The sequence below is a fragment of the Ixodes scapularis genome, unplaced genomic scaffold (genome assembly GCF_016920785.2).
Source record: "Ixodes scapularis isolate PalLabHiFi unplaced genomic scaffold, ASM1692078v2 PGA_scaffold4__175_contigs__length_147842914, whole genome shotgun sequence".
Taxonomy (NCBI): Eukaryota; Metazoa; Arthropoda; class Arachnida; order Ixodida; family Ixodidae; genus Ixodes; species Ixodes scapularis.
The window spans coordinates 37918878-37937765 of NW_024609879.1; the positions used below are offsets into that span (position 1 = coordinate 37918878).

Here is an 18888-nt window from a genome sequence, read left to right on the forward strand (position 1 = left end):
CTACTCAAGATACTTTACAGTGAAAGTAACTTGAGTAGTATTTTAAATACTTTATGACGCAGATATTTAGTAACTTAACTTAAGTACTTTTGTCGAGTATTTTGTCCAACGGGCAGTACGACTGCCTGATCCGAAAAATTTGGTCGCTAGCGAAAGACATGCGCGTCAAAACTGTTCGATCCGACGTGCGAACTGCCGGAACGACGTTCGGAGGCGAGGGTTTTTGACGCTCTCCGGTGCTACGAAATCCCTCGTCCCCGAACGTCGTTCCGGCTGTTCGCACGTCGGATCGGACAGTTTTGACGCGCATGTGTTTCGCGCCGACGTCAAACGTGCCAGATAGTTTCGCATGACCGACGGACTGTCGAAAGCATCCAGTTAATGAGAGCACAGCTAGCGCGAACGTCATGATGACGTACAGGGTCTGGCGGGACGAACAAGAAAACGGGACGAGCGATGGAAGCCGGACGCGTGGACTTCGCTGACCCATTCGAAAAAGAAGGCCAGGAAAGAATGGACGCGATAGCATCAACGAGCTCCTAACTTCGCTCGTGCGAGCTAAACCGTCAATCTGGAACCAGATATCTATGAACGCGGACCTCGGCTGGAGTGCTTGGATCTCCTGGGCGGAGCCGAACGGATAGTCACGTCGCATGCAAGGTCGGAAGCGTGTGCCTCAAACTGTCGCGTGCGGCAACCCGAAAACGCCAAAGCGGACGCCAAAATGTCCCCTAGGACCGCTAGCCGACGCGGGCACCTCGGCGGAATTCACCTGACGCGGCGAAACTCGAAGCAGACGTAGGTAAGGACGCACAGTACGGAAACACCGACCACGCAGATGTGGTGGGCGCGCGGACGGAGAATTTCTTGCACGGCGCCGGATGCTTTGCTGTTCACTTGATGGATCTCGGCGAATAGCAGCGTGGTGGCGCGGGGAAAACGAATGCGCAACTCTGCTCCCCTTTCAGAGGGCATATCGAGGAACTCTAGGACAGAAAGCACTGAGTGTAGCATTGGCCTTTTGTTTTACGAAATCTTCGTGGTGAAAGAAGACCTGTATTCCTTTCTAAGCGGAAGTTATTTCATCGTCGCGCCAATCGTACACTTTTCCTGTTTTGCTACCAGGATATCTTCCCTTTTCTTTCAAAACTATTTTAAACAGCAAAACGACCATGACGTCACGGCTCAAGGTTGCTTTAGCGATCGATGACCCACTGGCGGCCCGCTAAGGAGCGGCTGCTCGCAGCTGGTCGCAATTTTATTATAGACATTAGTTGGGAATGCGGCGTCTTCTTGACGTAATATTTTGGCTGGGGTCGTATTTTGTGTCGCTAAAGTGATACCAGCATTTTATTTCCTTTTGATTTTCGACCGGAGTTGCCCTTTATTAATAGCATCCTCGATCACCCGCACCAGTGCGCACCGGGGCAGCGAGGTTCGCCCCATCATCTTTGATCAAGTGCACCAGTGCGCACCGAACGTCCTCGATCAACGGAGCGCATCCTCCCGGTGCAGCTTTTGCCCCAACACGCAGCAAGAAAATCGACGGTGCGCCGGGATGCAGCCCCATCAGACATTGCGGCTAGCACTCTAAAGAAAAGCCCGTAAGTCTGCTTTCCCGCACAACACTCGGAGAGCCAATCACCGCAACTTACGGAGGCAGCTCAGCGAATGACAATGCCGAAACATATGTTTACACTTGGTCTCACCCGACGATGGACTAAAGGCAGAAGCTGCGAACCGCCAGATCCAATCACGAGCAGCTTAGGCATTGCTTGGCATTTCGGTTCGATGCGCGTATCGGTGCCCGCGTCTTGGATCACTGATGGGAATGGGCGGACAGTGGTTCGGATCGAGCAATGACTGACTCCACAGTTTTACATCGCAAAGAAGACCGCGACGTACTGGCTCTTTGTAGTGTCGAAGCTTTAAAAATGACGCGGCGTTTTTAGATTTGGAGCATTATTCGTCCAAAAGCCAAATCAATGCTAAGCGTGTCATAGTTTTGCGTGGAACGTGATTGGACCTGGGAGGCCCGTGGCTTTGGCCTTTAGTCCATTGTAGGATGAGACGAAGTATAGAGTGAAAAACGCAGTTTGAGTTGTGACTTTGAGCAATGCAAGCGTGACGTTTTGCATTGCTTAATGTCACAACTCAGACTGCGTTTTTTGGTCTAAACATAGGATTCGGCAATGTCATTCGCTGAGCTGCTTCCGTAAGTTGCGATGATTGGCTCTCCGAGTGTTGTGCGGGAAAGCAGACGCACAAACTTTTTTTAGAGTGAGGAGCGGGAATCGAGGAGATGGCGGGAATAGCAGACGCGCACTCGATCGAGGTGGCGACCTTGCAAAGACGAACACGCCTCGCAGCTGCACTCGATTAAATCCTCAGCTCTTCTGAGAGCGAGACGACGACCTTCTTGCCATCGGCGCGATTACCCTCGAATGCTGCGGTGGCAAGGAGCGTCCGAAAGGCATGAACTTTGTGGAAAGCGTTGAGAGGTGTTTCGATGACACCGAGGTACGGCCATTATGTCGTGGTTCTCTTTCTCGAACCACCAATGATGGGCAGCATATACCTGTGGAATTGTCACCCGCTTCGTGACCCGATCGACAATCACGTCCACGATGTTCATTCGTGTGGGATCGCCAAATCCGCGAGTCAATAAAACAGGAGAGACCTACGCAAGAAAAAACGAACAAAATGCGAGGTGACTCAAGGTGGAGCTCACCTCGGTGCACCTAAGGCCCCTGTATACGGAAAGGTAGCGCAATTCCTCCTCTCCCCTAGTTTTCCTCCTTTCCATCGAGGGCAATCCTCCTCGCCCAATGTCCGCGCCGCGCCCCCCGCCGCCATGTCTGAGCGGGGTCCACAAGGAGCGCGACTGCGCCCGCCTGTGTGCGTGGCACAACCGGGTGCTGGGCCGAACATGTCATTGCATACAGCGGACTAGAGATTTTTTTTTTATTTTTTTATTTTTTCAGATATGAAGACAGTGTTGTTTTTTAACGTGAAGAATCTCGCGTTTGTGCACCTTTATTGGAGTTATAAAGCACGGAAAGACGTCTCTATCGGCAAATATAATAGCGCGAGCAGAGTTGGAATCGCTCGGGCGTGAAGACGAAGAAGAATTTCTCCAATTCCGCTAAACGCAAACGATTAAAAAAAAATGTAGTCGAGTATTTTAGAACATTGACATGCACTACGACAATATATTTCGTTCACCCGTTTATAGCAGCAGAAGCTGAGAGCAGGCACACGATAGAATGCACCTTTCCCTGCGTCTAAATAGTTTCGTGGGCAAGGACTGCGCTGCTTGCGGGAGCTCGTACCGTCGCTTTGAGCATGAAATGGGCACGTGCCCGCAAGGCTCGCAGTCCTTAACGTACGCCCTACTAAAACTTTTTAGTATCTTGAACGAGGTGCATTTGGAGAATCGGCATCGCTCGAGTTAGGCAAATAAATGACACCACAACGCGTGTAAAACAGAACTTTTCGGTAATGTTTAGCATCACCGATAGTTTTGTCAATCCAGCAGCTTGGTTTACTACATACCCATGTTATAGACGCTTTGCACAGGCGCCAGATTGAGCCGCCATTGCCGCCCTTCTCTTGTCTTACCAAGATACCGAGCCACTGAAGCGGGCGTTGACGGGTCTTCACAAGGGCCTATGCTGGGCACAAGAACACAGTACCATCTAAAATTGCAATAACCTGTCCTGCTGTGGTAATGATAAAGTGAAGCGAACGGAATAAGAGTGAACAAAAACTGAAGGTCAGTTATGGCGGCGCCCATGCACAGCTGCTGCAAAGCGTCTATAAGCTTCGAATACCACCTGCAACTGTGAACATGCGCGCGGTAGAATATGCGACGTCCGCCTATTTACGCGCCTCGGGCATATAACTACCCATCAGATACACTCACGTGTATCCCCTCCGTTAAAATGAAAAGATAGCGCGTGCTCGCGGTTGCCTTGCCAGCACGTTTTTCATTTATCACATATATTAGTGTTTTGACGTTAGCACGCGCAAGGTACACCCTTGAGTTCACTCTCCAAGCGTATAAGCTTTGCCGCATACCCGCGGGCGTACCTACTGCGTGAGTTACAAAACGAGGACAGAGAGATCCTTCATCAAAGCTTTCTAAATACAAGAGCCATTCTTTTATTGTCAATAATTGATGTATTATTAATCACAAAAGAACAAATCACCTACAAAGATGAAGACAAAAAATAATTATTGCTACAAGGCAAAATATTTCACATTCGGAAAAGGTCGGTGTGAAAAAATGAAAAAAAAAAAAAAAAAAATTTGCATATGGCTTGAGTTTCTTGAGGCCAAGTCTTTGCCAAGATCACTGGCACAAACTGATCGTTCGTGAAGTGATCCTGAAAAATAAATGCAGTATCGCATATTTTTAGCTCCCATTGGTGAAGCACCGATCGAGGAAATATGTTGCACAAACAAAATCGCGAGGTGCTCGATCGTTGGTGACTCTCCTCTCACTGACGCAAGATGCACGCGGTAACACTACAACCCTCTTTATTTTAGTGGCGCCCTAGTCTCTCACGCACCATTCTCAACTCGGTCGACTGAAAGCAAGCGAGCTAAGAGCGAGCGAGTCGGTTTTCAATATCAAATACGCGGTAAAAGACGTCTGAAAGTCCTCCGTGAGGGTAATATAGTTCAGTGTTTGTCTCGACTTATAGTCGTACTAGGTGATCTTCATTGGCGGGACCGAAAGAGACAGGTAATACAATTCAGAGTTTGACAATGATTTACCGCGCAAAGTCTCCCTCGGAGGCACTCGAAACTTTTCCGACGGATCCGGTGGAGCCATTGTCTTCGCCGTTAAGGATTTTCCTTTCCCGTCGGGACGGCAAAAACGGTCTTCTTTCGCAATGCTGTTTGTGCAATCTACAGCGCAGCATGATGGCATCGCGCTGCCGCGGAGGTTGTGGTAAAATATATAAAAAAAAAAAAAAAACCTACGGCCGGGCCGCGAAAAACGGAGCCACCTCTAAGCCTCGCCCAGTGATGGCGTTGGTTTCGAGCAGACGACGGAATCGCGCGAGGTCACGGGAAGACAACGGTCCCGTGTCGCGCCAGATCCAGTTGAAGTGAGGGGAAAGAGAACTATTGAGAGGGAAAGGGCATCGGCGAGGAGAAATTTCTTTCCCCCAATTCAGACAATGGTTTGCGCGACCTTTCAGTATACACCAACTCATGTTTACAAACAAACCGGAGCGCCCCTAGCGGACGCCACCGGCGCCGCGCATGCGCGGTGGATGGTGGGCAAGAGGCCCGCCGTCGCCCATAAACAAACCATTGAATTGCGTTGTTGTCGGCGTCGGTGGGAGTCCCCGTGCTCTTTTTCGCGTTGGGATTGTTGATTTGACGTCCTCCTAACAATGTCTGACTACTTGAGCGGCTTCAGCAAAACTATCGAGGCAAAACTTTGCGTGAATAATGTGACGTGCGGCGATTCATTTCACGTGGACGCCGCAGAATGGGCGCTAAAGTCTGACTCCCACGATGAGATTCCGCTCGCTATTTTCAGTCGCGACGTCGCTCGGACTGCAAAAGCGTGGACCGTAGCTGAGATGGTGGATATCGATACTGAAATCCGCAAGTAGAATCGGGCATTACAAGTCGGTGATGGCCACTGGTAACAATGATCAACAACTTCTTGTATCTGTTTACACTTAGCCGACTTACCCCAACCAACCTTCAAAAGTGTTTTGAGGCCTGCACTTAGTTCTTATCGCAATTGCCGGGTCAACGTTTGGTTTACGGGCCGCTGTCGTTTGAACGAACTGACGACAAAAAGCAGCCAAGTTTAAAAGAGCAGACGACAGTTCGAACGCACGCGCAATGGAGTACGGGCAAGAAACACCGCGTCCCGCGTCAACAAACCATTCGAATGTCACGTTGTTGGCGTCTGTGTGAGTCTGCATACTCTTTTTCGCGTTGGAATTGTCGATTCTACGTCGTCAACGCAATGTCTTACCAATTCAATCGTCTGAGCGAAATTATCAAGGCTCGTTACGCCGCTTAACTTTCCGTAAATAATTTGACGTGCGGCGATTCATTCGCATGAACGCTGCAGAATGGACGCCAAAACCATGATGAAATTCTTGTAGCTATTTTCGGTCGTGACATCGCTCGTGCTGCAAAAGTGTAAAAGGTAGCGGCGATGATCGACGTCGATACTGAAAATCGGAAGCGGGAACAGACCAAGCGTAACAAGTAGGCGATGGCCACCGGTACCAATAATTAACATCTTGTATCGACTGTTTACACCGAGCCTTATTGCTCACCGGGTCAAAGTTTGGTCTACGGGCCGCTTTTGTTTGAACGAGCAGACGACAAAAAGCAGACAAGTTTGAAAGAGCAGACGAAAGTTCGAACGATCAGGCGGCCGTGTGAATTTGAAGACGCACTGAATGCGTGGGTGGTCCGGACAACTTGGGGGTTTTCTCTTGTTCATGTTGGAACAAAGCAAATACATCTGGCGACCACAAATTGTGGCCCGCACACGCAATTGTAGTGCGACAGCGTCTGGTTTGGCCTTTTCACGGCTGCTATCCACGTTCTCGGAAGAACGGAGGGTGCAAAAACACATGAAAACTGATCTTCAAACCTTTCCAGACTCTCTTGGTAAAGCCCCCATCGCAGCATTTTGACGAGAAGGCAGGTTTTTTGTCTCGTTTCTTCCGAAGGAACACAGGAATGCATGTCTGGCACGGCGACTTCTGCCCACCGCCCCAGACCGGAAGTGCGTCCGGCGCGCCACCACCGCGGCGTGACGTAGGAGAGTTGAGTTGGTGTATACAGGGGCCTTAGGTGCACCACCGCGGCGCAGTTTGTCTTCGATGTTGCACCGACTTCGTGCTACGCGACCGAGGAGCGCTGCGCACTGTCCAGTTTTCAGAGCGATTCTGGTACGAGTTGATCGAAGATGCTATAAAGCAGGGGTGACCAATCTGCGGCTCGCGAGCCGCATGCGGCTCTTCGCGTGATAAAGTGCGGCTCGCTGCTCCCCCCTTACCGTTTTAGTTCCTAATTTTTTCTTTGTTGCAGCTTGTTTTATTAAAATGCTAGATCAGTGGTTCTCAAGTGAGGGTCTGCAGACCCTGTGGTGTCCGCGAAGGCATTCTAGGGGTCCCTAAGCCCGGCAATAAAAGTTGTATTTTCTTACATTCACAAGAGACGCTCCAATTTTCGGGTGAGTTTTCTGAGGTGTATGACCATGAAAGAAGTCTACTTTACACTGGCCCTTAGTTATACCCAGTTATTAAATTATTATTATATCTAACTTATACCTTTCTCCTCCCCTCACCACGAGCGGGGTTCTCCATCATTTCCTCCGATCCACCAAAGGTCCGCGAAACTTCAAAGGTTGAGAACCACTGTGCTAGATAGTCGTTTTATGATAAACGGTTTACAGTAGTCCCAGATATCAAACAACGGGACATTCAAGATAACAAGAATTCAAAATCGTGCAAGTACCGTATTATCCTGGCTATAGTCCGCCGGGGTCAATTTAGGCCGAAAACAAAAGTTTTTGCTTAGATAATCCGCACCTTGTCCATATTCCGCATGCCGTGTATAGTGCGCACCTGGTGCTTAGTCGATAGGAAAATCTTCAGGTACACAGCACACCTTGGCAGATGTCTGAATTTTTTGGCTCACAAAGAAGCTTGAATTATACACAAATCATAAGTAACCTACTCTGGCATTCACAAATTCCGTCACGTCTTGTCACAATGAACGATCTTGAAAAACGGAATTCCTGTATGGTCCGCAGGCGTAGATAGTCCGCACAGCCAGAAATTTCAACTTTTAAACGTGGATAGTCCTCGGACTATAGCCCGGAAAATACGGTACTTCTAATTGGTCAAAAATCGCACACGTTTCTAGTACCAAAATTCCTTCACTACATATATTTGCATTATATAGTTGGATACCCAAGCACACATGTTACCCCCGCTACTCGAAGATCATCTCGTTCTATATAATAAAAATAAAAATAAGCATCTCTACTTTGTTGTTCTACAGCGTTTGTTAACAACCCTAAGAAACTTCCCACTGGGTACTGGAAGAACCATTTGCGCCTTTTCGGTACTATAGTTTGTTGCAACCTAAGATATGCAGAAGACGCTTCGCCCTCACTGAAGGAAGGATCAGATCTACAGCCCTTTCCCCCCCCTCCCCTTTAAGTGAAATATTACTAAGCGGAACAAAGCAATACAATTGTTAGCTGGGCTAGTTGGTGAAAGTCAAACATCATGTAAATGCAACAGCGCAAAACAAGAAAAGCTAAGGAGAGGAATGGACGACACGGAAAGCTGTAAATTATGTGCTGTGTTGTTCGTTCCTTTCCCTCGTTTCCGTTGTTGTGCGCTGTTACACCGACGTCATGTTTGCTATTTCCAAGCAAATGCATATGGTTATAGAAGCGCGCTTTCCTTTCATACGGATTCTGTGACGCCGGAAAAGTTCCGCATTTCTATAGTAGCGCCATTTGTCTTCGAGTTTTGGAGGCGGAGCTTCGCTTATGGATATGTTAGAACATTAAATGTCCCGAACTTTCCATGAACCGGATTTTTTCGTCGAACCTCAAAGTTCGGCTGGGTCGACGAAGCTTCGACCTTGAAACCCGATTCTACAAGGTTAGACTTTCTGGGCAGTGTAGTTAGACTTCGATACAAGCATGACTAGGTTTCGAAAAAATGTTTTTACGAAATTGTTTGTTTTATTTTATAAATCAACGGAAGATATTTTATTAACTTAAAAGTTAATAGCATAATTTAAATACTGCTATCTTACAAAAACAACTAAACTGTTCTGCCCTTACTAAATGTAGAATGTATGACTTGATCCTTTAGTGATCACCATCCAATATAAACTCAACTTATACAGCCCTTTGAGCATTCGAATAACAGTCAAACCCCAGTCAAACTTTCTCGACCTTATAATAAAAGTTTGAACAAGTTGAACCTGGTCGAATTTGCACTTCAACCGGTTCGCGACACCCCTATTTGCCTCGCCATGTGGCATTAAATGGTAACTCCTGACGATTTTTTATACCCTTCAATGTTGCTGCAAATTGGCAGACCGCATTAACATTCCTTTCTCAACTGATAGCAAAAACACTTTATAAATCCAAAATTCTTCTTTGAAGATTTTGAATTTTGAAATTACGCCGGTCTCGAGGGCTTCCAGGAGGCGACTCTCTACTGGAAACAAAAAACAATCCCTACTTTTCGATACCCACGCAGGTCACCGGCGGGCAGGCGGACAAGCCACCAGGGCAGTCGCGAAGTGGCTTTCCGGGCGCCAGCGATCGAGAATATTAATCCGAAAGCGTTAACTGGTCCATGGTGCGAGCCAACGTCGTCAGCCGCGCCAAACGGCAGATAAATTACTGAAGCCGCGATTTGAGGCATCCCAGCTTTGAAATTTCGCAGGAAGCCACGCAAAATGGCAGTGATATGAAGCCGCCGGGCGTCAGTTCCAATTAGTGCCTCCCCATGGAGCTGCGTGTCCTTGAGGCAGGGGCTCTTGGAGCACTGCACGGGCCAGAATTTGTAGGCCCGGTAGGGACACGGCCCGGGCCCGGCCCGAACCTGACATAATATTTAATTTCTAGGCCCGCCCCGACCCGGACCGGCAGAGACACTGCCCGGGCCAGACCTGGGCCCGGCTGAAGTTTTAGACAGAAGCTCAAGCCGGGACTGAACCTGACAATTTTTTTTTCATTTAATGTAAGCATAACCCCGGTGTGAGCCCGACGAATTATATTCATGAGCCCGAAAAAGTTTTGATGCTTTAGCCTAAAGACTTTCTAAGCATAAAACGAGAATATTTCATTTAAAATTCTTTTATTCTTAAACCGTTTTTTGCACAATAAATAATTAGACTATGCATTTGCGAAAATATGCATGAAATATGCACTTCATAAATCATTTTGAGAGAAAAAAAATCTGAAATATTTTATTTACTGTATGCATCTGTATACATTTCTTCAAGAGATATTGGACTTTTCGTTGTTCAATTCGTTCCACAGAGAACTTTCCTCTCCGTGTTTTTGTGAAGAAACTAGCAGCATCACTCTAATGCATATTCAAAAGGCTGTATAAGCATAAAACTTTTAATGGTAGTTAGCTTATCTTTGGGGGCACAGTACAGTGTAAAGTGCAAATCAAGCTTAAAGGACACATGCAAAGGGAAAAAAACATTTTTTTAAACGGCTTAGATAGAAAAAGGACGCCATAAAACGATTTTACAACGAAGAAAAACATTTTAGAGCTATATTTACGGCGCAAAACGAATTTGTAGTTTGCGCCCGCGGACACCGCGGAAAAATAGTCCGTATTTATCACGTGACAAGTCCTTATTTATGACGTGGAGCTTGCGCTCTTTCGAAAGCTTTCTGTGGTCTTTGAAAGTTATTTATTTTCTTCATTTTTTTCTTGCACTTCTTTTATAACAAAATATTTTGACTTCTGGGAAACTTCAAGTATAAGAAAATCATCACTTCCATTTTGACGCTTGCGAAACCAAACAAAGACCGCCATCTTTTCTGCGAAGGGGCGCGGAGCGCGGTCGGCGCGGTGTTGTTTGGGACCAAAGGAGGCGTTGTTGTGACATGCCGGTTCAACGAAAGCGACGCCGCTGCTCGACGATAGGCTGCAGTTCTCGTGATCGAGACCAACAGGAGGATTTCAGTAAACATGGGGTACCGGCGGACGAGCATTTGAGAGCGATCTGGCTAGAGGCGATCGGGCGTACGTCTGGCACGCCTGGCGAGAAGAATGTCAGGGTGTGTTCTCGTCACTTCGCCCCGGAGGCCTTCGAGCCACGCTGCGAGCGAACCCAACGCGCGACTTTAAAGCCAGGGACGGTCCCAACGCTTTTCTTGCCGACGCCAACAGCAGCAACGGCTCCGTCACCGGTAAGTGAGGCACAGTCAAACTTCCAATGTTTGTAACGCTTCGCGAAAAGGCAGTTTCTATTCTATCGGCAGCCGGCAAAAACAATTCCCCTGAAATTCTGCCGGCAGCTACCTCCCACTAGCTTTCTGAAGGCATGTGGCAACTGCCGGGGGAATATTCGCATCTCGAAAAATCGCGTCTCGTCGATTCGTCGAGTGACGAGACCAGCGACAGCGACGAGAATCCGCTGTCGTGCATCAGGGCAAACCGCACGACAAGCGGCGGAGCAAGCGACCACGGGACATGAACCATGTTTTTTTTACAAATCTGGAAACCGGGCGGGGCGACAAGCGACACTCAAAAATGTCCGTCGCTCGTTGCTAACCTGTCGCCTGTCGTCGTCGCTCGCTAAATCCCTTACATTCGATTCAGTTCGAAACGACACGTGTGTTTCGGCAACATAAATGGTTCATCAATACTCGTTATAAGTTGCAGGCTTCCTTCCTTTTCAACATTTCTCTCTCTCGACACTCGTTAAGCGAATTGCACGCTGTAGGGACATTTCGTCGTGCGTGTACCACTGGATATTACTTTTCCCTCTGTAAAAAAAAAAAAAATAGCCACTACCATAAAAAAAGCGATTTTACAGTGTAGTTTTCATTAAAAGCTCCTGATGACGCCCTTATATTCTTTTAACGCCAATAAACTCGTTCTAGTTAATAGCTTCACATTTAAATCAGACACAGGTCACAGAAATAACCTACCACTGCCCACTTTTACACGTCCCACCAGCTGCCAACGGGATGAAGCGGCTCAAAAAGCCCAGCAGCTGCACCTAGCTGCGCCAGTCTTCTTGGAGGCTTCACTCCTGTAAGCTACAGGCATTTTTCTTTTCTGTACTTTGCTCACCTCTGCAGCTGACAATGAGTGCAGTTGCCAGTAAGGAAAACTCAATCTCTTGCAATTTGTGTTGTAGTCTTACTGCTGCACGTGTTCTGTGCCTGGTACAACCGTTGGCACCCAGACAGACAGCGAACAAAAGGAAGCTGCCGAGCCTGTAGCACCCATCTGCGAGTGTGACCGAATATTTGATGAATGGTAGTTTATCAACCTAGGCAGTACTCGGTGTGTATATCACATTGCGCTTGAGATGTGTATCATATTGCCGCATGCATGACCGAGAAGGAACGCTTCGCCGTAAATCTAGAAGATTCATGTTTATTCTTGCCCTGAGTGTAGGATACAAGGAGCCGGGCACGGCTATGCCGATTCACTGGTGGTATATTCGGTTGATCCTTTTCAAGCGCTCCAATTCTCCGTGTCGGATCTGCCAAATCCGAGAGTACCTACGAATCCAAGCTGGAAGAACGGCATTCCAGCTGACTGCATGGCAACTTTTCTGAGCGGCCGGAGCGCCGATACAGAATAGGATTCCGAGGGCAACTTCCAGAACCTCTGCACTGCCATGGCGCAAGCTACCGCTTCATACAAAGGGTTTAGCCAAAACGATTTATCCATGCAGCGACTCGTAGCACCTGACAGCGCTACGAGTCAGAGGATGGTGCGATTTGAATATCTAAGAGCGCTCTGAGAGAACCAGGCAACATACTTAGAGCGACTCACTTCGGCCAGTCGAATGGGCACCGGCTTTTCAGAGTGCCCCAAGGGGCTGAAAATTCATCAGCTGAATATACCAGCAAATTTTCCCTTCAACGAGGCACATTCACTCACGCGCTAGCCGGCCTTTGTTCTTCCTTTTGTTTTTGGCACAATTGCGCTAAACCTTCATTTTTAGTTCATTGTCTCGTCGCTTTCATCCGTGGCAATATCTCCAGGTACACAGGTCGACCAAAAGTGCAGTGCTGCAGCACTCTCATCGCAGCAAGGTGCAGAGTCCCCAGGAGCATCGCCTGGACCATCAGAGCCTACCACGGAGCTTCAGTCTGGCCGAGCTCTGCAAGCAAGGCTGCCATCACCCATCCCTAGGTCGGCCTCCAGCTTGCAAGTCCCGGACCAACTGAGCAATCAAACTGACAACAGCCGTCGCAGGTCGACACCTATACCACCTGAGGGCAAGAACAGTGAAGGCCAGGTAAGCTCCAGTGATGTACTTGATGGGCCTTGGTATGCAGGCAGCGATCGTGAGCAGGAGGACTCGTCAGATGAATCCAGTGACACCGACATTGACGTGAGCATCGACAGTGACATGAGCATCGACAGTGATATGAGCACCGACCTGGAGGAAGAGTCAAACGTAGCTTCCGAACATTGGAGCGACATTGACTTGGGTGAGGAGGCGCACAAGCCTCATAGACGAAGAGATAAATGCCACACTACGGCCGGTTTGCTTTAAAGATGACCACAATTAAAACCCAACTCGGCTAGTTGGATAGATATTTTTGGGACATCACTGACAGAGATGAGACGTCGGGAATAAATGGAAGCAACTGAGTACAGTTAACTTTCAACCGCAATTAAAGTTAACCGAGCTTCAAGCAAACCAGCTCGGACGGGTTCTTATGATTAGAGGCAAATGCTGGTCACAAATTTACCCTTCAAAAACGCAAAATTTTGCCCAGGATCACCTTTCTCATTATGATCCTGGGCCAACTCTTGACGATATTAAACATGTTTACATTGCAGGTGCTGATACGGAGGAGTCTGTTCTCGTGGTGAGCCCGACAGCAGCTATGTGCTCTCTGTAGACGAAAGCTTCCTGAGGTAATACTTCAGAAGAATCTCCAGTGTGTGTTACAGTCGTGTTTACATTTTTAGTGACCAACAGGACCCCGAGAAGGTGCCCTCACATAAGGAGCGCAAGTTCATTATCTTTGAGGACTGCCTCTTGGAGCGCTTCCGGGTGTGCCGCAAGTGCTTTGCCCCTTGCCGCAACACCACTGCAGTCAGCGGCACTCTACTAACGATAACAAGCACCTGTACCAACGAGCACAAAGAAACATGGAGGAGCCAGCCAAAGGTGGGTAACAAAGCAGCAGGCAATCCATTGATTTGTGCGGCCATTCTCTTTTCAGGCGCCGATGTTGCCACTACCTTGAGGTTGCTGAGGTCCATCAACATCTCAACCATCTTGGACCGCCTCTATTACTACTACCAGGAGGGTTACCTGCTGTCTGCCGTGAAACTGGTCAGTTAGGAAGTGGCTTCATAAATTAAGAGTGGCATTTAAAAAGCATATTTGCTTGCCAAGTGTACGAGCGACGCAACACCGAGCTCCTGGAAGGACTACGAGGCAAGGCCATCGACCTGGCTTGTGACGGGCGCTGTGACTCGCCAGGGTTCTCAGCGAAGTACTGTACTTACACCTTTCACGAGGCGACCACCAAAAAAATCATCCACATGGAGCAGGTACAGGTTGGTGAGGTAAGATTTACTAATGAAGGCAAAGGAGGTTACTATATACTGATATGCCCCTTATTTACAATCACTTGCCTTTGATAATCCTTTTATGTCGGAGTACAGTGACTGCTGAGCCATTAAATGTATACATATTGGTGTCAGTCTGATGAAGTGGCCTCAAGCAACGCCACGGAGAAGGTGGCCTTCGTCCGTGGTTTCAACAAGCTCAAAGATCAAGGCTTTACGATTAGCTCTTTCACGTCAGGTATGTAAAAATTGCCAGATAGATTGCCAGCTCATTTGTTCTTTTCAGGCTCTGTACCAAACAAACCCTTATGCAGACCGTCACCCGGGTGTGCAGCACCACATGAGGACCCTGGAGAGTGGCACAGCACACTACTTTGACACGTGGCACCTTTCAAAAAGTTTGTGGAGTGAGTTGTTATTAGTGATTTCCTATATGGGAATGTCCAGGTCGAGGCATAGCTAAAAAACAAACACTTTTCAAGGTGTGAAGAAGCTCCAGGCAGCCAGTCGGAGTGGCCTCTGCAAGGAATTGGAGGTGTGGGTCCAGCCTGTCACCAATCACCTTTATTTCTGTGCCATGATGGGGGACTGCAACGGCCCACTTCTGGTGAGTATGTGACTGAGCCTTCTTAATCATGTGGTGAACAAGCACAGCGGCCATGGTGGACCTTACGACGAGTGCCTGCACCAGCCACTCACTGATCGCTCTTGGCTAGTTGTGAGTAAGTTCAGTATTCAATAAATTTTTCATATAACCCTTTTGTGATTTTGATAGGGACAAGAATAGATACAGTATTTGTCAACAATATTTGCCAAAGCTGTGTACTGATTCCAGGCTCACCAGCTTACAACAAGCTCCGGAGCATCATTTCTAACCCCCGGCTCATCAAGGACATCCAGCACCTGTCGTCTGGGTCCCAAACATACTCTGTAGAATCCTTCAACAGCGTGCTCATTAAATTTGCCTCCAAGTCTCGGGCATTCAGTCCAGAAGGAATGATGGCAAGGTGAATCAATGTTTACCGGAACTTTATCTGCACCTTTATGATCGACCCTTTTCTGCCACACTTCCCAGTAGCACATGGGTTCTTGGAGCACCAAAACTTCCTCAAGCAAAGTCATCTTGCATCTAGTTTGTTGCTTATCTATCCGTGTTCCCTCGACCTTACATTTTCTATATTGGTGAGGAGATCGAACAATAGGGGTGCAGTTTCATTATCATCATCATTTCCACAAACAATCTCTGTGTGATAAACAAGTCCGGTGCTAGCACTCGCCTAGCGTACACCGCATCATTTATGAGCTTGCTGCATAATTGTTTGCAGCGATATGGTGCACACTTGCTGAATACCACAGTGCTTGAAACATGCTTTTGAACTGGATATATGCAGTGCAGAGTACTGTAGCACGTACACGACGATGCAGAGTACACTGTCCATCGTCGACTCTAGTGCAATGCTGCACTCATGACATGATTACAGTTGAGCATGTCCTCTCCTTCAACGAGACACTGCTTGCATGTCTGAAGAGACAGGGAAACTGAAAAGAAGTATGTATTTTGCGAATCATCCAGCAAACCATAGATGCCACGCCGACCACGCACAATCCAGCGTGGAGGGAGGCTCGTAGGGCTGAAGCCCCATAAGCCTCTCCCCTGGGTACGCCGCTGCAACACATGCACTTGTTTTGCCTTTCAAGATGCAAGAGGAGACTATATTACCTTTCTGAATGCGTTAGGGAGAAAGTATTACTGTTATGTATCTTGCACTAGACTTGTGTCGGTTGTCTTCCATGGCAGCGAATGCATTGATGACTGCTGTCAAAGGGTTTGTTTGCCACACAGGTTTGGTGGCCGCTAGGGAGCGCCACTCCTCGCTCTTCTCTCCAATAGTCCCAGCCACTCGGCAGAGGTCTTGAAAGCATCATTCAAAGGCTCTAAATGCAGGGATTCGTTTTGCAGCCTTATTTTGAACCCGATAACTATATTGTCTGTTTTCAATCCAGGACCCTGGTGGCAGTGCTCCACTTTAATGAAAATGTTGGGCGCGAGTAAGCTGTAACCAAGGAAAGGGAACCATGCTTCAGGCTGGTGTCATCCAAAGCACACAAGGGCAGACACACAGTGACAGAAAATAAAAGCAACTCAACTTTCCGTATGTCATTGCTCAAACGCTTTTTTTTTTAAATTCTTAAATTGAAGTATTGACTTCTAGGGTACCGCGAGACCTACTGCTTGGAAAAATGGCCGACCTCCAAGGAGTCCCGCAAGGCGGATGTGTCGCATCCTCCTCCGCCGATGTGTGCCAAGTATCCAAGGCCACCAAAGAGTGACCTGTCTGCGGCCAGACAGTCACGCTTCGCCTCTCGTGCTCGGTATGTTTCCGCAAGTTCTGCAAATTTGCTGATATTGACGAAGCTTGTTAAAGAAATGTCAATGGCCTAACCGCCTTTTGGTTACAATAACACGAATAATGTTTCTTGTGTAGTCACATTTCCCACTTTTGTATGGCTGTCTGTTTAACTCTTGTAGGAGATAATTGCCATTACAAACAATTTTGTGACTTATACTTGAAACTTACCCTAGAGATCTTCTCACGAAGAGACATGAAGCGCCTGCGTCCCTCTGCCATTGCCTTGTCCATAACTAAAAGGTAGGTAGCACGAAATAAGATTATTTTTTAGGTTCTGCAGGATGCAAGGATGTGTCCACATTGGCGAGGAGAGGCGCACCAAGTGCGCCTCTCCTCGCGCACTTGGTGTGGTGTACAGCAGAGAGGACACAGTACTAAAGCGCCGTTCACACATTGCAACTCAGTAAGACCGAGAGAGAGAAGACCGGTTTTTAAGCCTCTTAGGACGTCTTAGAACCAGCTCCGCAGCAGCGTATCCGGTCCTAAGATGCCGCAGAAGGCTTAAAAACCGGTCTTGTCTCTCTCCATCCTACTCGGTCGCAAGTGTGTGAACGGTACTTAAGAATTCAGCGCCGTTCTCTATATTGCCTACAGCATGAGGGTGACCGAGCTAAGAAATATGGAACCGAGACAAAGAAAGACCCACAAGTGAACATAAAGCACAGGCTTAGGGGGTGGGTAGTCGAAATGTCGGTACTCCTTGGATGGAAATGCCTCCCGGATAGCTTGGACGACGCAGGAGGGCAAGACCTTCCGGTTTCCCTTCCCCAGCTTCTTCCAGATCCACCGTGCAAACTGGCGGTATGCCACATACCTGAATTTTCTGTTGAATAAATAGAAGGATGGCATAGGTTATAGATTACGGCAATATCAATTTCACTCAGGTAATGCAGTACAATGGGGTCAAATTTGATAAGCATTTGCTAGAATTGGGTTCCCCTAATACACTGAATTTAGTAAGCTTGTCGGCGTTCAATGTCGCATATCCACCAACAAAGTTCATGTTCAATAAAACTCTACTTGTTATTTGGAGTGCGGAAGTTAATTCATGCAACCTGATATACCGACGGCTGAATAAGCATTTCTTTCGAACGCAAGAGTGATGCACCTTACCCACTGAAATTGTTTCTGCAATTATATAGGCACCATACGACTATTCAGCGAAGTTTTCTATAATAGCTGCACGCCAGCTAAAGCTGGCTGAACATCAGCAGGCATGCTGCTATCATAGGAGAGTTGTGAGATCTGAGAAAAAAGAAATTTGAGTATCATATGCTTATCGATGGAAACTTTCTTTTTTGCTGATATTTTGCAATATGATCTACTCTAAGAAAGTCGTACTTGTGGGTACTTCTTTGTCCTGTGAGTTCCCTATCGTTTAGTTCCATCGCCCTCATGCTGTATTCGATCTGGAGGACGACGGGATTTAAGATGGCACCAAAAAAGTCCTTGTGCCTGGTGATGCACCTGGCACCTGCCTTGGCGGCGATCTTCTCCACCTCAATGCAGCAGAGGCATTCTCGAGAACTGGCCATTACCTGACACTGGCCACAACTGCACCTTCAGTGAGATATTGCATGAGTTAATACCAGCACCACAGTGATCAACACGATACAGATTGACTTGCTTTCAAACTTTGCGAATAGACCTTTTCGGAAATATGAAGTGCCCCCAGCGTCTACTTTACGCGTTGTGACGTTCAGATCTACGGCACGTGAAATTATCCTAGAAGCGAAGACGAAGTTGACGTTTGTTTAACAGTTTGTGATTTCAGAACGCAGAAGTCAGGCAAAACAGACTATGTGCTTACCTTCTTTTGCATTCGCTTTATTTGTTTTTTTATTATTACGTTCCAAGCTCCTGACGATAAAAAATGGGAGTTTTTGTAATGGTTTTTGCCGTCCCGCAATGCTCTCCACAAACCGCTACGATCGCCGGAACTGTACACACAACGCCATCGATGCGCAGGCGCAGTAGCGGCTTCTTTGTTGCGGGGAGCTTGACAGAGGGAGAAACGCGGCCTATGAAAGGTCTAATGAATCTACCGCTACCAGCATATACAAACCGTCTGAGCCGGTACTAACGTGCATCCGAACAGCCCCTCAATTTCCCTCGTTGCAAGGTCTGGGATGTTCCGTAAAGGTCTATTGCGG

General features: G+C 47.7%; 1 protein-coding gene and 1 pseudogene across 1 annotated transcript; both read left to right on the plus strand.

Moving 5' to 3' along the window:
* Positions 1-13568: 13568 nt before the first annotated feature.
* Positions 13569-14396, plus strand: LOC120836079. Its single transcript, XM_040220263.1, has 3 exons — positions 13569-13612; positions 13698-14089; positions 14149-14396. Exons 1-3 carry the CDS (start codon positions 13569-13571, stop codon positions 14394-14396), a joined length of 684 nt encoding a protein of 227 aa, XP_040076197.1.
* Positions 14397-14438: 42 nt separating this feature from the next.
* LOC8034385 lies at positions 14439-16767 on the plus strand (annotated as a pseudogene).
* Positions 16768-18888: the final 2121 nt, after the last annotated feature.